Source organism: Onychomys torridus, chromosome 14 (assembly GCF_903995425.1).
Source record: "Onychomys torridus chromosome 14, mOncTor1.1, whole genome shotgun sequence".
NCBI lineage: Eukaryota > Metazoa > Chordata > Mammalia > Rodentia > Cricetidae > Onychomys > Onychomys torridus.
In genome coordinates, this window is record NC_050456.1 from 5,990,891 (window position 1) to 6,013,148 (window position 22,258).

Genomic DNA, 22,258 nt, shown 5'->3' on the forward strand with positions numbered 1-22,258 from the left:
GTAAAAATTGTGCTAAAGTAAATGGGAAGATGATAGCCAGTGTTGAATGTTACATGGCTTGTTAGAGGATAATTTCTAGGAAGGGAACAAATGATTGTAAGTTAGAGTGTAAGAGCTGTGTTAAGATATGGAGATGTTCTAGTTGCAACATTCTGGAGAGCAGGTCCTGCACCTCGCCTGGGCAGCACAGTAGAGCCAACCCTGTTGGTGGAGGTCTGGGTGAGCCAGCCCAGAAGTTGTGAGGATGGGAGTGCTGTCCTTATTAGTCATCTGTTTTGTGGCAGCATGGGTGGGGGAGTGATGTTCCTCCCACCCATCAGTGAGGCAGATGGGAAAGCTGACCCTGAGGTCATAAAATCTGAAGAGCTGTCCCTGCCCCTACCATCTACAACCTTCAAGAGAGCAGGCCATGTACCTCAACCTGGGCAGCACAGTAGGACCAACCCTGTTGGAGGAGATGTAGATCAACCAACCCTGAAGTTGTGAGCATGGGAGAGCTGTTCCCATTACTTATCTGTCATGTGGTGGCATGGGTGAGGAAGAGATACCCTGTCTGCACTCATTAATGCCTGAGGCAGATGGGAGAGCTGGCCCTGAGGTCATAAGAGTGGGAGAACTATCCGTGCCCCTCTTCAGTTGCAGTGCTTGGGATAGTGGCCCTTACATCTCAAATGGACAGCACAGTAGAGCTGACCCTGAAGATGTAGGTGTGGGAGAACTGACCCTGAGGATGTGAAAGTGGAAGAACTGGCCCCGCCCCTTGCTCATTGCTGCAAGGGATGAACTAGCCAGGGCAATGCTGGAGAGCTCACCCTGGGGGTGAGGACAGAAGGGAACTGGTGGGCTGACCAACCCTGTTACTACCCAGGCCCAGAACCAGGGTTTAGTGTTGACCCACCCCAACTTCCACCCCATCTGTGATCTGCTGGAGCATGCAGGTGAGGGGTTGAGGGGTGGAAGGTGGGGGTGGGGTTGGTCCTGTGGACTCAGAACTGCAGGATCTGCAGAACACAAGACAGTGATAGGATGTCCAGGAAGATTCTCAGTGAGGGCCCAACATCTATGATGCATCAGAGACCAGGGGCCTTTAACCAGATCAATGATTCTTTGCATGTAAAAATGTACGGATAAAGGGGTTTACTGCGTGGCTCACCATGTCACACTGCAGCTTTCATGAAATTTTCCCTTTCTCTCCTTTTTCCCCCTTTCTCCCCTTAAATTTTATTTTATTTTATTTTGGGTAGGGGAGGAAGATATGGAGGATTGGGAGGCATGATGTGAAAGATACAAACAATAAATGAAAAGAAATTTAAAAAAATGTAGAGACATTGATGAAAGGATCTTACTAGGACACCCATTGTACAGTGATGTAAATGGGATACAAGAGGACACAGGCAGTATGTAATGGCATTCTAGAAGAAAAGAGTGAGGCCCCCCATACATTTCTTTTTAATTCCATTATTTTTATTAGTTCTTTGAGAATTTTATACAATGTATTTTGATTATATTCAGCTCCTCCCCCAATCTTCCGAGATCTAACCCCACCGACTCAACTTTGTTATCTTCTTTTTTGTCCCCTCAGAATCAGGTTAAATTTACGCTACACATATATTCTTAGCATTCCACTAGAGAGTTATCAGTTTACTAGGTGCCATGGTCTTAAAGAAAAATGACCTTCCCTCTCTCATCAGCTACTAATTGTCAAAAGCTCCTCGGTACGACTTCGTGCCCACCTTCCTTCTCCATGCTGGGATTTGGTCTGGCTTTACTTACACAAGTCTTATACATCCTTCCTAGCTGCTGAGTTCATAGGTTCAGCTGTCCTACTGAGTCTGGAAGACACTGTTCCCTTGTATTCATCCACTGCCTCTGGATTTTATTCTTTCTGTCTCCTCTTCTACAATGAACCCTGAGCCTTGGGAGGAGGGGGTGGAATATAGATGCCACATTTAGAATTGAATATTCCACAGATATTTATTTTCAGCACCTTAGCCAGTTGTGAGTCTCTGTGTTAAACAGCATCTACTATAAATAGAAGCATCTCTGATGGGGGGCTGAGAGATGACTTAATCTATGGGTAGAATGATAAGTCATTGGGAGTTTTATTAAAACTATATCTACTTAGAAGAAAAATAGTAGTTGGTTCACTGTGTCCTGTCTAGCCACAGGTTCTTGACCAGCACTGGTACCAGGTATGGGTTTCATCTTGTGGAGAGGGACTGAAATTCAACCAGAAAGTGGTTCATTACTCCACTTCCATTTGTTCCACTATTGGAAATCATATAAATTTTAGTAATAATACTACACAAAGCAATACTTCAAGGAGGGTACATTGTTTCCATAGATGCTTTAAAGTTTGGTAGGAATAGAAATGGTCTTAGAACATTGAGGAGCAGCTCCTTGTTCACAAATCTCCTGGCTCAGATTTCGAACAGAGTCAAGAAGTATCCAGGGTCAGCTGTAGGAATGTTTCAGCAAAGGGAGCCAAAGGAGGCCAGATTAGAACTCTAAAATAAAGACTGAGCAGTGCTGGGGAACTGGAAGCTGTGGTTTTGTTTGTTCATTTGGTTAGGACTGGTATGTGGTAGGGTCTCAAATTTATTGTGTAGCTGAGAATTGCTTTGAACTTGTGATCCTTCTGAATCTGCCCCCTAACTGCTAGGAATACTGCACTATGCCTGACCTCTATGTTTCTAACTGATTAAAAAATAATTCAAAATGCTAGAGAAAAATATAGACAAAGTTCACGTTTTTTCAAAGAACTCCTTTTAATAATTCCTTGAGGAAAACCATTTCTTTTCAATAGCTTTTATTTTTGCATGAGTGTGTCATTGACAATAAACATACAAACTTTATGATAGTGTTCACTTATATAACAAAACATAGATTATTTGGGAAAATCTCTACTTTGTATTCTGAATGAGGTTGCTTAGAAAATGAGCAGAAACTAGATAATATATAATGATTCTGCATTGTGTGTGTACTCAGTTGTCTTCTATGGGGCTAGGATCCCTTGCAGCTATTAACCTACATGTACCAAAAGAAACTGGCATTCCTATTAGTTGTGTTTAATAATTCAGACATTATACTTCACAGCACTGTAATATAACCCAACAATTTCTGGAAAACATTTACCTGGTGGGTTTTTGCAACAGATGGTTTCTTATTAGATTTCACAAGTCCTTTCCACAGGGCCTTGCCACAGGAAATTCTATCCTGTCCACTTTGTAAAACAATTGTCTTATATGTTGAAACAAATCTTTCTCTGTCCTGTCAGCCAACTCCCAAATAATGACACAGAGACTTATATTAATTATGAAAGCTCAGCTTACAGCTTCGGCTTGTTGCTAACTAGTTCTTACATTTTAAATTAACCCATAATTTATTTTTTTAAATTTTTTAATTTAATTTAATTTTACATATCAGCCATGGGTTCCCCTGTCCTCCCCCCTCCCACCCCTGGCCCCACCTTCCCCCCAGCCCCTCCCCTCCATTCCCATCTCCTCCAGGGCCAAGACTCCCCTGGGGATTCAGCTGAATCTGGTGGATCCAGGCTGAGCATGTATCCCCGCAGGTTCCAAACAGCCAGCTCCGTCTCCCATGTGGCTTTTTGCCTTCCTTTCATTCTGTACCTCTGACTTGTTCTGTATCTCTTGCATGCCCAGATCCCTCCTCCCTCTCTCTGCCCAAAGTCCTGCTAAAGCCACTAGCCACTCAGCCCTTCACCAAACCAATCAGAAGGCACCTTGGCAAAGACACAGCCACACAATGTAAACAAATATTCCACAGCAATATGTGTCAATAAATCTCTTGGAAGTACAGAAACAAAATCATCTTTTCATATCTGGATTTATGTAGTTTTGTTTTCAAAGGCATTTATAGTTCAAAATATGAAATTCTCATTGTAAACATTTACTCATTTTAAAAGTCTGGTTGATGGATTTACAGAAATTGGGTAAAGTTTATGCATGCAACAATTAGGTTATTTATTGGTAGTTGGTTTAATGGTTTGTCCATTTGGCTGCATAATAGAAGAAGCTCTATGTCCTGTCTAGTCATCAGCTCTTCACCAGATAATGGTGTCATTATTGGTTTCATCTTGTGGGGTGTGACTTAAATCCAATGAGAAAGTGGTTGCTTATTGCCATGATGTTTGTGTCACTCCTGCACAAGTGGCCTTGCATTGTGTCTTATACCTTTTATACCAACAGTCAGAAAACAGGCAGATGTATCTCTGTGAGCTAGATGTAAGCCTAGTTTACATAGTGAGATCTAGACCACCCAGGGCTACATTGTATGAACTTGCCTCAAATAAAGAAGAGGAGAAATGATGGTATAGAATTATGTAAAACTATGATAGAAAATTTCACTTGTACCTATTCTGTTTTTCAATACATTATTTCCCTAAAGTAGTGTTTCATTTAGAAATTTATTTACAAATATTTATTGCCATGTTCAAAATTTGGTTTCCTTATCCCATAGACACTTAGAGTTCAGGATGGAGCTCTGTGTGAGCACAATAATGCAAGACCTGGAGAGGTTGCACCAAGGAAGTCTTGTCCAAGAAAACCTCAGACAGTGATTCCTCCACCAGCTTGTAAGGACTAAGTCTCTGTATTTACAGTTACAAAAAAGAAATAATGTAGACATTTTTGGAAGAGGGGTCAAAGGCATGGAGAATTCTGCTGATGCAGATGTGTGACCAGATGAAGAAAATCGCAGATAGAACTTAGGTGTGAAGATGATAGTCAGCATGTCCTATTCAGTGACCCTAAAGCTCTAGAAGTGGATGAAGATACTTCTTGTACATATTTTACTATAAAAATCTTTGCAAGCTGGGCGGCGGTGGTGTATGCCTTTAATCCTAGCACTCAGAAGGCAGAGCCAGGTGGATCTCTGTGAGTTCGAGGCCAGCCTGGTCTACAGAGAAAGATCCAGGACAGGCACCAAAACTATACAGAGAAACCCTGTATCAAAAAACAAAACAAAACAAAACAAAACAAAAAAATCTTTGCAAGTTATCTTCTAGAATATTCTCTGATTTCTTAAGCTTAAAATATGGAAATTCATATTTCAAACTACAATATTATTTTTATGTTGTAATAGCATGTAACACGGAGTAATATGTTTTTATTAGTTGATAGCACACATTTTAGTCTGTACTTCCTTATACAAAATACTCTACATTTTTCATCTGTACAGCATACATAAGGCTATACATATTACATAATAAACCCAAGATCTGTAGATGAACAGTCTTATTAAATAAGAAACACAGAGCCAAATGCCTACTTAAAAGCCCAAGAGGTCAGAGCAATAGCTAAGAGCTAAAAACCCTTTCTTACTCTTCACTGATGCTGCTGTCCTTCCCCTCAGCAAGAGGCCTACTTCCTGTGTGTCTGTCCTTTTATGGACTTTCTGTTCTGCCCTCTCATTGGCTGTAAACCCATCCACATGACTTCCTCGTCACTTCCTGTCTATACAGACCTCCAGGTTTTCTATGGTTGGTATTGAGATTAAAGGCATGTGTCTCCATGCTTTGCCGTATCCTTGAACACACAGAGATCTGCCTGGCTCTGCCTCCCAAGTGCTGGGATTAAAGGCATGCACCACCACCACCCAGCTTCTGCTATGGCTTGCTATCAGCTCTGACCCCCAGGCAACTTTATTTATTAACATACAAATAAAATCACATTTCAGTACAAATAAAATATCACCATAAAGATCTTATAATTAAATTAGTTTCTTGGTGAGTTCAAAAGTGGCTGAAACTTTAGTCACACAATTTCTTAGAATCCCAAGTGATCTGAAATGAGCATCCCTCTTTATTTTAACCAAGTGCAATGATTTAATGATTCTCATGGCCTTTTAAAATTATGTCAGCATTCCAGTTCAGTTTTAAATAGAATTGTGGGGACAGAGGTGGGTAGCACAGCACGATGTGGTTTCATTAGATGTCTGGAAAGATCTGTTCCAGAGCGTCTTCCTGCACGTCTGAGGAGTAGAGTAGATGCAGCTGTGGTGGTTTGAATATGTGTGCCCCCCATGGGCTCACATATATTTTTGAAAGCGTGGCCCACAAGGAATGGCACTATTGGGAGATATGGCCTTGTTGGAGTAGGTGTGACCTTGGAGAAAGTGTGTAACTGTGGGAACAGGCTTTGAGGTCTCATATATGCTCAAGATACACCCAGTGTGACATATAGTGTCTCTTTCTGATGCCTGCAAATGAAGATGTAGAACTCTCAGCTCCTTCTCCAGCACCATGTCTGCCTGCATGCTGCCCTGCTTCTCACCATGATGATAGTGTTCTAAACCTCTGTAACTGTAAGCCAGTACCAATGATATGTTTTCCTTTGTAGAGCTGCCTTGGTCAGGTGTCTCTTCACAGCAATAGAAACCCTAACCAAGACAGCAAGTACAAAAGACAAAAAGCACCACAGGTCACAGACGTCAATATAGCCCCTAGTGGCAACTCTACCTTAGGTCATCAGTATGGCTTCAGGTGGCAGCACAGACCTCAGACCTATGCATAGCCTTTGGCGGTAACTCAGACCATGAACATCGACACAGACCAGGCTGCAGTAGGATCATGGATCTAGACATGGCCCTCAGTAGCAGCACAGCATGGACATCACCCTGGACTCAAGTTGCAACACATGCCACTCAGATAGATAATTATGGCCTTCAGAGACAACATGGCCCATGAACATTGATATGGCTTCAGCACGGACCATGGACATCCTCATGGCCTCTGCATGGCAACACAGACCCTGGACATCAACATAGACCCCCTTCTGCAGCAAGATCATGGCCCAAACATGACCCAAACATGAAGCCATGATGATGTCCAGAGTCTCAGTTTATGTCCATGGCTAATTTTGGCACCAAGCACCATGCTGATGTCTGTGGTCTATGCTGCATCCTAAAGCCATGTTGATGTCCATGTGCCATGCTGCCATTGGGGCCATGCTAATGTGGGTGGCCTCCACTGCTACTGGAGGGAGGCCATGTGGATGTCTGTGGTACAGGCAGCCTTGAAACACCTTGTTGGGGGTCCATGGTTCCACTGCAGTAGTGGCCCATGGTCCATACTCCTGCTGACTGTGGAGAGCAAGGAAGCTACTTTTGTTATGATATGGATGACTGCAGATGCACAGTTGAGAGGGAGACATAGAAGACTTCTGTGACGACCCTTACTCCAACCCCAGCACTCCCCTACCCCCAAAAATAACAGCCTAGACAGGAAGCCACCAAAGAGAACTCATAAAAAGTGTGATGGAGATGCCAAAGAGTAGCTCTCCACAACTGATGGCTTCTGGCAGAGATAGGGGAAGAGAAGGACTCAATTCTATTTAAGGGGTAGGCCACTAAGAATTTGAGCATGTTCCAGCGATTATATAGATAACACAAAGTGGACTTTTAAAAAAAGTTTTATTTTGTACTTCTTTTGATGGAGGATGTCACAAGGTGGGGGGGGTGGTATGGAAGGACTGTGGAGTCAAGCAGAGGAGTGTCTCCAAGACAGGAGGCAGCTCAGTGAGGAGCTGAAGCATGTGTTTTCACTTAGAAATTGAACTGGTATCATTATTAGGATGGTTACACTAATGTCCAGGATGAGTTGCTTTTATCTGAATCCTTTGTTTCAGAGTCACATTATTTGAATATGAGAATGTTCTTACAACCCTCAGATGTCCTTCTGGGTGCTCACTTTACTCTCTCATCTCCTCCATTCTTTTTTAACTTTGCTGCTGCAAGTCAAAATATCAGGAGAAAGCGTAGGAAATGCACTCTTGGTGAGGAGTGGTGGCACAGCTGTGTTGTCTTTGTGGTCTTAGTGCTGGGGAGGGAGGCAGTGGTGGTAGGCTCGTCACAAATTCCTGGCTACCCTGTTCTATGTAGTGACCTCCAGAGCACTCAAAAGAATTTCACTTTTTTCTCTCGAAGGAAACTTGGAAAGGCTGATGCTTCTCTGTGAAAGGGATGAGAAATCATGTCTCAAGACCACAAGTGTCTCTTCCGCTTCTGGGTGTACTATTAGCAAACTAATTGACTTAAGAATATTCATAAGAAGAGGAGTGATATGAAGGAGTTTACATTTGATAAGAATTTTCTATACAGCATTGGGCTGCAATTTTACCCATTTTGCCATTTGCAAAATCAATGAAATAAATTATGATATGGCTTTAAATTGGAAGTTTTGGCATATTTGAGATGACTTATCAGCTTCCTCAAATTGTAACAAAAATTCTGTATTTATAGTTAGTGCTATATTAAAGATTTTTTTATTTTTAATTATGTTTGCTCGTGTGTGTGTGTGTCTGTCCGTGCATGCCCATGTGGGTACACAAATGACTACAGGTACCTGGAAAGACCAGAGTTATCAGCGTCCCTGAATCTGAAGTTACAGATAGTTGTGAGCTGCCTGATGTTAGTGCTGGGAATTGAACTTAGGTCCTTTGAATGAGCAGTACACACTCTAGCGAACAATTTCTACATTCAAATCTTCTATCATATTTTCAGAGTTCTAGACTCTCCACTTCCCTTTTTTTTTTCTTACATTATGATGATTTAACGTGAAGAGTGATTTCCTGCTATTGAACCTTTATGGTCTGGCAGAAACAAAGCTCTTCTGAATGAATTAGAATAGGATGTTCTTAGAGGTGGCAGTTTCATTTTGTTAACTCATTCATGCCACAGGCTGTGCCGACAAGTGCCTTTGTGATCTTCTGAGGTGACCTCAGTAAAGCTGTAGCACTGTCTTCTGAGAGAGAGATAGTCACCCAAAACTATAGCAGTCTCCAGAGCCGGATGTTTTTGTGTGACCAAAACGTGCCACCTCACTCTCAGGACTATTTAGACTGTCTTCCCCTCACTCGTGGAGTCATAAAGGATATTAACTCTTGGCACAGCACTGTGCAAAAGCTTCCTGTGTCAGTATAAGATGCACAGATTGACTGCAAAGTTCAAGTACGGACAAAGTCAGCCAAAGTCTAAGCTGACATAGAGCAGTGATGGCTCCTTACATAGAACAATGGAAATACCATGACAGTGAATACTGAACCTAGCGCACTTTCCCATCTAAACCCAGGCCAAGCTTTCATATATTAAACCACACATGCTTCTTCAGAAGCTCCAGAAAACACAGTTACATAGCATTTGTTAAAGTAACTCAGTGAAGTCAAACAGAATTTAGCTTTGCTGGTATTTGTTTACTTAAAAACAGACTCCGTCCCAAGGCTTTTTTTTTTTGCTCGTGGATTGTTCCCTCTACCCGTCCAATCACCCCAGGGAGCAGAGCTTCCCACACTAACTGAGATGGAAGACTACTGATCTGTTTAAGTTGGTCCTTTCTCCATGTGCATGCTCAGGGACAGTGTGACAGTGACTGGTCATATGAATCCAGCATAGGAGCGCTGTGGCCTGCCCCACCAGTCCTCTGATCATGGGGGTGGATATGGCAGGGTTGTGGTCTCCAGAATTTTTTTGTTCTGTTAAAATTACAAGATGGTTAATATATGTAGAATATGTATGGTGGTAGCAGCAAGCTCATAGCTTTGGAAAAATAAAAAAAAACGCATACACAAAGTTCTGCTGCTCTGTATTCAAGTGTAATATAGATTCATTATGAATGATTACATTATAGTACAAATGTTCAAAACAGAACCAGTGTTAAAATATTAATACATTAACACATTAATAAAAATAAATATAAAATGCACCCATATTTTGGTATAAAATCAAGGACAAAAAAACCCTCAAATCAAATCCTTGGTTTTAATCTGCCTTAAAAGGCTAAGATTATGTTCATTTATCAATGAATATTTATTAAAATACACATAGAAGCTTTAAATGTGTTATGTGTCAGCAAGCAAGCTGTCTCCTTGATTCACATTCAGCATGTAATGTGTGTGTGAAATCAACAGCATGAAATTTAAGCAGGACTCACTAAATGTGTTTATAGTTAAAATTCCTGAAATAAAACTATTCTCTTCTTTACATTCCTCTGGCTGGTCTTTGTTTTATTGAGTGAATGGTAGGACACTGCCTAGATAACATCAGCCACAATGTCTGTTTCTTGCATTGTGACATTACAACCACAAGCCACTGAACTTCAAATTAGTTCATCAAGCTTCCTGCATAGAATTGTCTCAACTGGATACCATATTGTAGTCTTGGGTTTAGGGGTTAAATTCTCTGTTGTAGCAGTCTCAAGTCAAATGAGCATTGTTTATATAAAGGTGAAAATGACACACACACACACACACACACATATGAGAGAGAGAGACAGAGACAGAGACAGAGACAGAGAGAGACACACAGAGAGAGACAGAGAGAGAGAGAGAGATACAGAGAACATACACACACATTCTCCTAGGCTGGACTCAAACTTACTATGTATCCAAGGCTGGCCTTCAATTTCTGATACTCCTGCTTCAATATGTCTGCCTTTTAAAAGCATTCTAGGCAAACGGCATCACACCCAGCTCCTGTTTGGCTTGACATTTAATTCCAGTGCTTGCTCCTCCATCATGCCCTGTCAAAAGTTTATCAGAGTGGGAGAATAAGGCCATCATGCTGTGCAGATTGCAAACTCAGTTACTCTTCCATGGAATAATGTGTCTATCTTATGGAAGCTAGTTCATCTTCCAGCGATTCTGGTTAAGTCTGTGAGATGCATGCCATACAGTCAGTTTGAGATGGAATTGCTAAAGCATCTGGGTTAATTCTTCCTGCTACTCACAGTGTATTGAGGAGATTTGAGGTGTGTGTGTGAGTGTGTGTGTGTGTGTGTGTGTGTGTGGTGTGTGTGTGTGTGTGTGTGGTGTGTGTATGTGGTGTGTGTGTGTGGTGTGTGTGTGTGTGTGTGTGTGTGTGTGTATGTGTGTGGTGTGTATGGTGTGTGTGTGTGTGTGTGTGTGTGTGTGTGTGTGTTGCTTATTTGTGGTTTGCTTTGATTTATACATATATATTACAATATTTATATACTATATACATTATGTAATAAAAGTTAGCTAAATTATCATTTTTAATTAGAAGAAAAAGTAGTGTATTATATCAGGGATCTGTAAACCTACAATCTCTGCCATAAAATCCTATTTTCTCTTCTCTTTCCCATTTTTCTATATTTTCCTCTCTCCCCACTCTTTCCTCCCTTCCTTCTTCCCTTTGTCCCTCCTTCCCTCCCTCCCTTCTTTCCTTCCTTCCTTCCTTTATTTTCTTGCTTTTTCCTTTTTAAAAATACAGGGTAATTCTTAGCTTATAGGCTGAAAAAAAAAAACAGAACACTGGCCAAAATCTGTCCTGTAGACAATGGTTGATTATGTTGGCATTATAAATAATTTCATTACCTCATAGATAATTTCCAAAAATTCTGAAAAGAACTTGCCTGTGAGCTTTTCTGATAGGATTAACAGATATATATATATTTTTATTTTTAGTTCTATTGGATCACTCAAAATTTGCATTGTAGGTTTAATTAAAAGCTAAGGTCAACTAAAGCCAAGCAAGCTACCAGCAGCATGGTTCACTGTCCTAAATCTTCAAATTTTGAATTTAAGAAAACTAAAGTGTAAATTTTTATCAGATAAAGAAAATAACAATTAAACATGCTCTACATAAGCAAAGTGGGATTTGTTTGGAAGAACAAATAAAGAAAAATACACTGAGCATCCTCAGAAGCATATATTGGTTAGAAGTAAAAATTGGTTTACTAAAGAAAATACATTTCTTGTCAATTCTTTTTTGATAATCTCATACACAAATAAGCTATTTGTGTCATTTCCACTCATCCAGCTCCTCGCAGGTGCCGCCGCTCCCTCGCCCTCTTCAAATCTATTATTTCATACATACACACTATTAAGACTGGTAATAGTGTATTTTTAATATACTTTGATTTCAATTTGTTTCTTTTTAATAGTTTTTATTTATTTATGAAAGTTCTTATTTTGTTTTCTTTCTTTATTTCATTAATTTTCCATGTGTTCTTATGCTTTATTATTCCTCAAGAAGATCATTATAAATTCTTTATTTAATTTAAATTTTCATTTTTTTTTTAGGATTTCATTATGGGAATATTATCTTTACATCATTTCCACCCTTCCTTTCCCTTTTCCAACTCCTCTCATGTACTCTGTATTTTCTTTCAGATTCATAACTTCCTTTTAAAATTTTTTTATAGATTTAATATTGTTCATATGTATATATGTATAGGGCCAATCATAAGAAATAAATATTTGTGAGATTCAATTATAAAAATGCTAAGCCCATGCAGTTAGAAATGCACTACAATTACTTTGTTCTTGATGTAGAATATGAATTTATTGTCCACCTTTTAATTTTCTTAGTGAAATGTTATTACAAACCCTGTGGTCATGAGGAGACTGAGGTGAACTAGTGTAGAGATTCATTGTTCTTTGTTCTGGTGACTTGAGAAGGCATAAATGTTCCACAAATCTAAAAGTGCTTAAGAACTCATTAAAATTTAACCCAGAAGAGAATTCAACTGTACATTATTCGTGAGAGATTTATTAGACAGTTATACTTAATTTGTAGATGTTGCATTTTGAATAAGCTATGAGGATCTCCCAAAAAGTTGAAAATATCAGTAAGTGAATATAAAGCCTAGGAAGAAACATATCACAGGCTTTCCTTTTCGTTAATAAATGAGAAGTAGTAGAGGACAATTGTCTGACTAAAAATAGTTTAAAATATGAGAAGTTTATTAATTATATATTTCTGATATCATACATCTCAGAGTAGCCTTTTCATAAGTATCTTTTATACAACATAGAACTTTATTCTTAAAATAAGTAACTTTTTCATATTATACAGGGTTCTTTTAAATTAAATTTAGTAAGAATATAAAAAGTGTGTTTCTTTGACATTTTTATACATGTAAATGTTATTTTTATATATATACTCAAATAATTTACATTGGAAGACATGTACATGAATATTTGGTTAGTGGCCTATCCTGAATTACATACAAATCAGTGATATAAATGTTCTTCTTAAGACGTTTCTTTGTACTAGGAACTGAACCTAGGGTCCCATACATGCTGGTGAGGGTTTTGTTATGAACTGTAACCCAACCTTCCTTGTACTTTTTACATTCTGAGACGATGTACCACTGGGTTGTCTAACATGGCTTTGAACTCCTCACTCAATCCTTCAGGTCCTTGTCATCGCCTCTTGTCACCTGTGACTTTCAAATATAGCAGAAAGCTGCTGAGCAAATGCAGTTACAAATGCACTCAGCCTCTTAAACAGCTGGGAGATTATGTAGGCTGCTGCCTCCAGGCTAAGCTTTGAATTTTTTAAATGTAATTTTTAGTGTTTTAAAATAACCTACCACACTGATAATTAGTCTGATAAGGATAAAAACATAGTTCATGGTAGACTAGCTGTACTACTTTTATTTACCCTTTAAAATAAAATGATTTAACATTCACATTTACATAGCTCACTTAAGTCTCTTGTGTTTAATATTTTTAATTTGTTTATCTTTGTTTTATATTACATTAAAATCCTATATAGTTGTTAGCTTAATTTGGATCTATTTCTTCACTCATTCTTATGAATTAGTGATGGAAGTGTGAAAAAATTAGCTCCTAGTGTCTTATAAAGAATTCGTGTATTGGACGTCGATTAAATACTGAAAAAGTGGTTATCGATTATTGAGCAGTAATTTTGTTTTTCCCGTGAAGAGTGGCAGGAAGTACATGGCTTTAGGGCTTGCCTCTTCTGTAACAACAATGTAGAAATAGCCCAGTAAATCATAAATGTGTGTCTTTCTTTCACGTGACAATTTTTTTTTTTTACAAAACTAGATGACATAGATTTGTCCTGAGGGTAGCAACTTATTGATCTCTGGACCAAAATAAGAATTAAATTGGAAGATGTAGGAAACAAGATGCTAACTAGAGGCCAGGAATGGAGAGCAAGGTAAGGGCATCTGTTTGTACATTAGTACGGTCCACTGGTATAGTCCAGGTTGGCCTGGAACAATGCCTCCTGTTGCCTCAGCTACCCCAGTGTGAGATTACAGACCTATGTCAATGTGCTTGTGTTGGAAAGGACTTATCAGGCCCATTGGTCACTTCTAGGTTTTCCTGTGTAAAGTGTTTGCCTTGGTTCTTTTTTCTATGAAGTGTTCCCCTTTTATATCCTTAATGCCTGTGGCATTCTAGGTACTCAAAACCCAACAAGAGTTATTGGTACCTTAATACAGTAACTGATGTGATTTAATTCTTCTCAGCCTCAACAATTCATCAATGCTAAAAGCTGTTCTATTTATTAGACATGGCAGAATTTCTGTTTGTTCTGTTTTGGAGATACAATTTCATGTAGTTCATCCTGGTCTCAAACTCACTATATAGTGAAACATGACCCTGAACTGATTCTCCCACCAAGCAGTGGGATTCGGAGCATACACTATCTTGTCCAGCAAGCAATGGCAAAATTATAAATAAGCTTATCCTTATTTATTGAAACATATGTATAAGAGATAGGACATTTTTTTATTATTATTTGTGTCCAAGATTCAGACAACATCAAAGTCTACCAGAGAGTGATAAAGGGTACTCTGTATAAGAATGAGATGATAAGGATATACACTATGAATGTGGTTCTCAAACTCTGCTCCATAGAAAGGCTTGACTGATCATATTTGTGCACTTCTATGAGTGGGTGGTGGCCAGAGAGGCAAAGACTCACTGCTGTCCCTGTATTCTGCTTCTTCAGCCAAGGCAATTACACTTTATGATTTATTTTCTTATGTCTCTATGTAGTAATTTGTGTGATTAATGGATGTAAGACCTTACTTCTTAAAGCCATTAGTAGAATAGTAATTGATGAATGACATCTATAGCACTTATACTTATGTTTTGCCCTTAGCCTTTATGATATTGTCTTGAGTACACTTAATCAGAGCATTAACCTGACTTGTTTTAACAAAAGCCATAATGACAGCAATATAACAGTGCTCTTAAGTTTGTCTGTCACACTGACACTTCTCTGCGTCTCATCACAGACATTCTGCTCTTGAAAAACAATGCAGCTTTAGTTAGTTGCCAAAACCCAAAATAGAAAATATGCCAAGTGTCTGGATGGGCATATTTCAGCTGTGTTAGAGTCAGGAGTGGTGGCATGTGTCTTTAATCTCAGCACTTAGGAGACAGAGGCAGGCAGATTTCTGTGAGTTCTGGGTCAGCCTAACCTACATAGGGATTTCCAGTTAAGCCAAGGCTTCATAGTGAGACCCTGTCTCAGAAAAAAAGAAAGGAAGGAAGGAAGGAAGGAAGGAAGGAAGGAAGGAAGGAAGGAAGGAAGGAAGGAAGGAAGGAAGGAAGAAAGAAAGGAAGGAAAGTAAATGGGAAAAGAAAAGACAAAGAGCATTTTTTTAACTTTTGACTGCATGGGAGACTTCAGACTAGTTACTACAATAGATGCATTTCTCTTTCTGCCTTGAGTGTTCAGTTTTTATTACAGACTTTCAGTGTTCTCAGCAATCAGTATATTTTAGTTCAAGAGAAAGAAAGTATCTGTTTAATATTATCTGATCATAAAATCTCAAAGTTTTAATTTTTCTTCCTTACTCCTCCATAGTATCACATGAATCAGTGATAAAAATTTGCATGAGAATCCACTTCCCATAAGGCTGTATTTGATAATGACTTTCTCAGCTGTACTATTTTTACCTTAGTACAGTTCTGATATGGACTGGTGAGGCTGTTCAAGGATTGCTGGGTCATAGCTTGTCATCTCTGCATAACAGGCAAGGGTGGGAGAATCATCTGCAGATACTTCGCCAAACTTCATGCTGACTCTTCCTCAAGTGCTAACTTAAAAGTTACTTACTGATTAATAGTAAGCTCTTAGAGTGACTGACAGGGATTTTAACTAATAATTCTCAGTCCTTACAGTAGTCAAAACATAAGATAATCCTAAAGAACAATGTTTTAAATGATTTAGCAATCAAAAAGCATTTCAAGGGTACCAAGTGCATTTTTCCTTGTGTTTATGCTTTGGAGCTTATACAGGATTACAATTCTTACCAGCTCCCATCTCATTAATAGTCAGTAGAAGAGGGGACATGAATTAGTACAGGTAGACATGGACTTGTGGTGGAACTGGGGTATCCTCTGGTGTTTACTGCAAAGCTCTTGGGTGGTTTAAATGTTCTGGGTTGGTATTTTTGAAGGTACTTCAAACATGTTTTTCTGTGTTTCTCAGATTATACTCATGCTCAGCTGTAACTTTCCCCTTCATCCTGAGCTAAGACACTTCTTTCAGCTCTACCTTTCTCTAGACAGAAATAGATACTGCAGAGATTTCTCCTCTCTGAAAGATTATTCTTGTAGCTGGTAATTAAACCGCAGATGTCCTCTAAAAAGGATGCTTTTGTTTCCACATAAATCTTTTTAGCTGTGAAAGATTCAGTCAGAGGACTGTGTCCCATCCATCTGAATGGGTTACTTGGTTTATGGCCTGTTAACCGTTGGTTTTCACAGCATGCTGGTTTATATTCTTGTCATAATATTTATGTTATCTACTTTTTGTCACTTCAAAAAATAATAAAACTTACGTTGTGAAATATTTTTCTCCATGATCTTTTCCTAGGGTTTTAATAAAGCATTGCTGGTTTAATGAACACTCTGTGCTCATATTTTATGCAAGATTATAATTGCAAACATTTGCTATATAGTTCATCATGGACTGTTTTCATATTACACACATCATGATGATGAAAAACAAAGGTCAGCATTACTTTTCAATCTCTCAGACTTATTAGTTGTATTTCATATATACGTACATATGTACATAGAGATACACATACATATATACGTATCTCTACCCAAGCAGAGGATATAAGGTTAGTTCAAATGACAGAAAAATTGAGTCTCATATTGATAAATCACAACTGAAAACTAATGTCGGAATCAGATGGTATTGAAGGAGTGAGATAAGGCTTCTATATAGTCTTTCTGTCTCAGTCTCTTAAGTACTATGATTTTAGATGTACACCACCTATGTCAAACTATGTAGAATACTAAATAATTATGGACAGAGGGACATTATTGTGTGGCTGCCTCCAAAATTCAACCTGCCTTTGAGTGTTCAAATTTAAATGCTGTATTTGATATTGTTATCATTTATTTCAAAGGTAAATCATGTGCCTTCATTTTCCTTTGTAATGTGTTTTTAAAATACAGAAGTTTATCACATAAAGAATAAATGTCTTTTATTCTCAGTATATTTTAGTCCTTTGAGGTTACCATAAAATGTAACATAGACTAGGTGGCTTATAGATATTAGACATAAATTTCTTATTATTTTGAGTCTGAGAAGCCCAAGATCAAATTGTTATGTAGACATAGTCTACTGCTGACCTCCTTTTCTGGCTCTTATATGATATCTTCTTCTTGCATCTTTATGGGGTACAAGAGTCAAGGGAGCACTTGGGGGGCCTCTTTACCAAGGCACTAATCTCATGAGGTCTCCAACATTAAAGCCTACTCATCTTTCAAAGTCCTTGCCTCTGAAGAGGATCCATGTATTGGTTAGGATTTCAACACATACATTTGGAGTTTTTCATATCAGATCACTCCCCTTAGGGCTAAGAGAACTCTACAGAAAAGGTTGCAGAAAGAGTGTAAGAGCCAAGAAGGGATGGAGAACAGCAAGGAAACAAGGCCTTCTGAACACAGAAGGACTGAGACATGTATGAACTCATGGAGATTGAGGCAGCATGCACAGGGCCTGCACATGTCTGTACCAGACGGGTGTCTCAGCTCTGATAAAAGTGGACACCAGCCCCCATCCCTAACCTGGAAGCTATCTTCAACTGATAAACACTTGCAAATGAAAACTTAGTTTTCTCCAAAGGAGTCTCAGTGGGTTTACAAAACACTCTTAAGGGTAGGCTCCATGCCCACCAGTAGATGGCCAACACAAGATGAACTCAACGGCTTTTTTGAAGGTGTGTGTGAGCATGTGTGTCTCTGTGTCTGTGACATAAGGCTTTTCTTTGGCTCTTTTTTTCCAGTTTGTTTGTTTATTTTGTCCTATTTTGGTTTGTCTTTGTTTTATCTTATTATTATTCTCTAGATACCCATTTGTTTTTTAAGGAGAAACAGAAGCATGTGGATTTGGAGGCAAGGGAAAGCAGGGAGGAACTGGGAGGAGTTGGGGGAGAGGAAACTGTAATTGAACATATAAAAAAATCAAATTTCAATAAAAATAGAAAAAAATAAAACATCTTTTTATCTACAATATATTTATTTCCAAATTAATTGTTTTAAAGATTAAAAGTTGGCCCAAATAATAGAGCTAAATTGAGTTAGATATAAGGAATGCTTTTAGAGGTCATAACTGGAGATAAATTAAAAATTAAATATACATCTTATTAAGAGCTCTCAGGAGGCCAGCCTGGGTTTCCTAACAAGACTATCTCAAAAGAAAGAAAAAGCTTTGTAAAAATATATGTGTATATATAAAACCTCCCACTTTGTTCCCCAACCCCAGTAAGAAATGGATACCTCCTTTCTTTCATGGGCCCCTATTGATGATGGACTGATCTTCCAATATTAGCCATACTTGAGTCATAATAATAAAAGTCATAATGGAAGTTGCTATGGAAAGAGGGAGAAGATGGCTCAGGTGGCAAAGTGCTTATTGTGCAAGCTTCAGGACCTGTGTCTGGATCCCTAGAACCCACTGTAAAAGCTGGGCACAGCTGTGAATGCCTGCACCCTGGGGGCTTGCTAGACAGCTAGTCTGTGGGACCAGTTAGTTCCAGGTTCACTGTGAGACTCAATGGGGAAAGTGAGGTAGAAATTCACTTCAGAAGACACTTGACATTCACTTCAAGCCTACACACAGAAACACAGAAAAAGACTTGGTCATACCACATGCATATGTATACACTCAAGCACATGAGTATGTGCACACATGTGCATAAATACACAGCACATTATGGAAATGCCTGACACATGGAACTATAAGTTTCTTAAGAGTAAAAAGCATGGGCTAAATATCCTTTGAATGTATTAATTTGCAGTTATCAAGATCTACATATTTGGTGTCAAAATAACTTGTAATTGGTTCCTTTTCAAACTTCATAGAGGACAGAATATAGAGTTACAAACAAAATTATCTCTGGATTCAAAATTATATTCTGCAGCTGTAGAGATGCTCAGAGGTTAGCAGCACTTGCTGCTCTTGCAGAAGGCCCCATTTGAATTTCCAGTTCTCACATGGTGGCTCCCAACCTTCCATAACTCCAGATATAAGGAAGTCTTCTGCCGTCTTCTGGCCTCCACAGGCTACTGCATGCAGGTGGCATACATAAACTCACAGAAGCACACACACATACATATATTTTTAATTCTTAAATTATGTTATGAATTCATATTAAGATTAACTTTATTGCTCAGAACCATAATTATTCCTTACAAATTTGAGTGATACATAAAAATTTGTGTTGTTTGAAAATCTAAAACAATAATATCATGCAGGATTTAGTTTAAAGTTGATTTATCACATTCTGTAACAGGCATACAAAAAGTTTAGTTTCGTTATTTATTGAAATAACTTGAATAGATTTCTATATTTTTAGATCAACAATTTCTAAGTTCCAGTATGAGAGTCCAGTTCTTGATGATTAGGCTTTCTTATGTAAAAATTTAGGAGGTAGAGAAGGGTCCAACTGTAAAGAAAGTAAGATGCTTCTCAAATTTTGTTCCTAGGAGAAAATTTGAATCTTTCATTTTCCAAAGACATGGAAGCAAACATGGTACAGACATACATTATAAAAGGCACCATTGCAGATTTTATGCTTCAGAGATAAACAGATAATCATTACCATCTACAAGTTCAAAATAGTATGGAAGTAATTTTTCATGGGAGATTAACAGCTGAAGCTAGAAATGTTTGTGGTTGTTCATATGGAAATTGCTTTGTTAAATGAATGTAAGGACTAGGCAAGTAGTCAGTAAACCCATATGAAGTGGTACATTAAGTGTTCAAAATTGCACACAGAATGGCTCTGACTCCAGATAAAGCCGTGCATATTCATAGAATTCTTTGTCTTTTAGTGTTTGAATCATTTATGAGCACAACTGTTTTAATGCAAACAGTTTTTCCTTTCCAGGCTTTCTTTATTATCAGAGTATAGTGTTTCTGTATGTGTGCTCTGAAGTGTCCATAACAAGCTTGCATCCCAAAAGGGACTGCACAAGTATTTCTGGTGGTCTTTGAGTCTATAATTGCTGCCAGCTGAAGAAGCAAAATCCCAATAAGTTGAAGAAACTTTCACAAATAACACTCACCATAATTACAAGGTAGAAAACTCAGTGTGTATTTTATACAATAAAGTCCTAACTAACCACAAAGCATGCACATCTAGGCAAATGGTGGTCTTCACAGAGGTAGACACATTAACCTTTTGCTTGACACAGAACTTGTTTAGATTTATTAAAATTGTCTGACTGGGCATTTGAAATGTCTTAAAAAACCCTTTTGTAGGCTTGCCTCTTTTATTGGGAGCCATTTAAAGAGTAAGTCACAATTAATAAAATATTAATCTTCAAAGAGTAGAAGACCTCCAATTTTCCCTAGTGTTTAGTATGCTGAACTCAAGGGTACTCACTGCTGTTACTTATTTAATAGTGTGCTCTAGTTTGAAGAGATACAGTATAAAAAATGAGATTCCAAAACAAAAATATTACTCAGTAATCATACCGTTGCCTCATCTATAGTTGGACAGGAGGGGAAGTTATTACATACAGCTAGGGTTCGGGTTTTGGTAATCTTGATAAGAGCAGATACTCACTTTTCATTAATGACTATATTCCCAACAGAAGGAGTTTAAAAAGAGAATGAATCTATCTTTGCCCACAGTCTCATACTCTAGTCTTAATTACTTAGTTCTGTCATTTCTGGGCCATGTTGAAGCAGAACTTAATAGGTGGATAGGAGTTTGGTAAGAGCAGAGCTGCTCACCTCATGGTGGCTGGGAAGCAGAAAGCTGTGGGGAGGTGTGGTCTGGGGAAAATACAGACCTTTCAAAATCATGCCCCAATGACCTAGTGATAGACTTTCTCTAATGGTGAAATTATTTAGGCCACTCCACGTAGTTAAAAGGGAGGTTTATTTTGTGGGGTAACTTACAATGAAGGGGTAAGTTGCAGGGTCTGGCAAAGGTATAGTGAAGTCCGGCGGTGTTCTCTGGAGAACTCTGCTCGGTCTCCCTCCAGCGTCCAGGGTCCCGGCACCAAGCGACCTCCCCTTCCGATCCTCCCTGCCTTGTGGGCGTGACCATTACCGAAGCCTCAATGGGGGTTGGAACTTCCCGGCCAATGCTGGGATGGCTATCCACTACATTTCTCCTACAAGATGTTACCTCCTAACAACCTATTCAGCTACAGACTCATTGATGGTTTAATTTGTGTTGTCTAGCATGGTTTCAGAGATGGGCCTGACTAGATGGTAAGAGAATTTTGTTAATTAGATTAATTGAGGTGAAAAGGTCCACTTTACAAGTAGGCAGCACCAATCCCTGGGTTTAATTCCTGAACTGTACAAAAAGGAAAAGGCTAGATGAGCACCAACATTCATTGCTCTCAGTGTCTTGACTGTGGCGACATCTTGACCAGGTACCTCAAGCTCCTGCTGCCAGGATGTCTCTGCTAGAACAGACTGTCCCCTTAACCAGTCATCCCACCTTGACTAAGCTGTGCTGGTTGGGGGTATTTTATTATAGCATCTGGAAAATTAACCAAGAAGCATCTTGGGACAGGTAGCCTCTCCTCCACAACATCTCAGCCTCCAGAGCCCTTGTACTTTGGGACTAAATTTGAGAGGCAGCCCCGAACATCTGCAAATTCCTTGGAGTCATTTGTCCATTGTATTGGCAGAGTCTCCTGGCTTCTGGTTAGATAGCTGATCCACACTATTGCCCACTTGCCATAATGAGTAGCGTCCAACTTATGTTAGGATGGCTGCTACTTGCTCACTCTTACCAGTACCAAACAGATCCCAAATCCAAGTTCTGCTTTTTGTGTGTATGTGAAGGGTGGGTGATAAGCAATTAAATCTTAAAGACATTTTGATCACTTTTTACTATACATAGTTAGGAGGAGTCAGGCCACCTCTTTTGCTTTGGAATTGTTTCAGCTGAATACTATTCATTGTTTTTCTTGTACTGCCTTCCACAAAGAACTAAAACACAGCCAAGGAGTCAGCCTAGTTCTTC

At 38.9% G+C, this 22,258-nt stretch overlaps 1 protein-coding gene across 4 annotated transcripts in view; it reads left to right on the top strand.

Moving 5' to 3' along the window:
• The window catches only part of Crppa (CDP-L-ribitol pyrophosphorylase A), a 295,404-nt gene that overhangs the window by 244,351 nt on the left and 28,795 nt on the right, over positions 1-22,258 (top strand). The window contains exon 10 of one of the 4 annotated variants that reach the window (XM_036206641.1): positions 7,948-8,086. The exons of the other annotated variants lie outside the window; for them this stretch is intronic. Within the exon in view, the coding sequence (XP_036062534.1) occupies positions 7,948-7,965 (18 nt within the window). The 3' untranslated portion in view covers positions 7,966-8,086. Of the gene's footprint in view, positions 1-7,947; positions 8,087-22,258 lie in introns of those variants that run through there. 4 annotated transcript variants of the gene reach the window in all.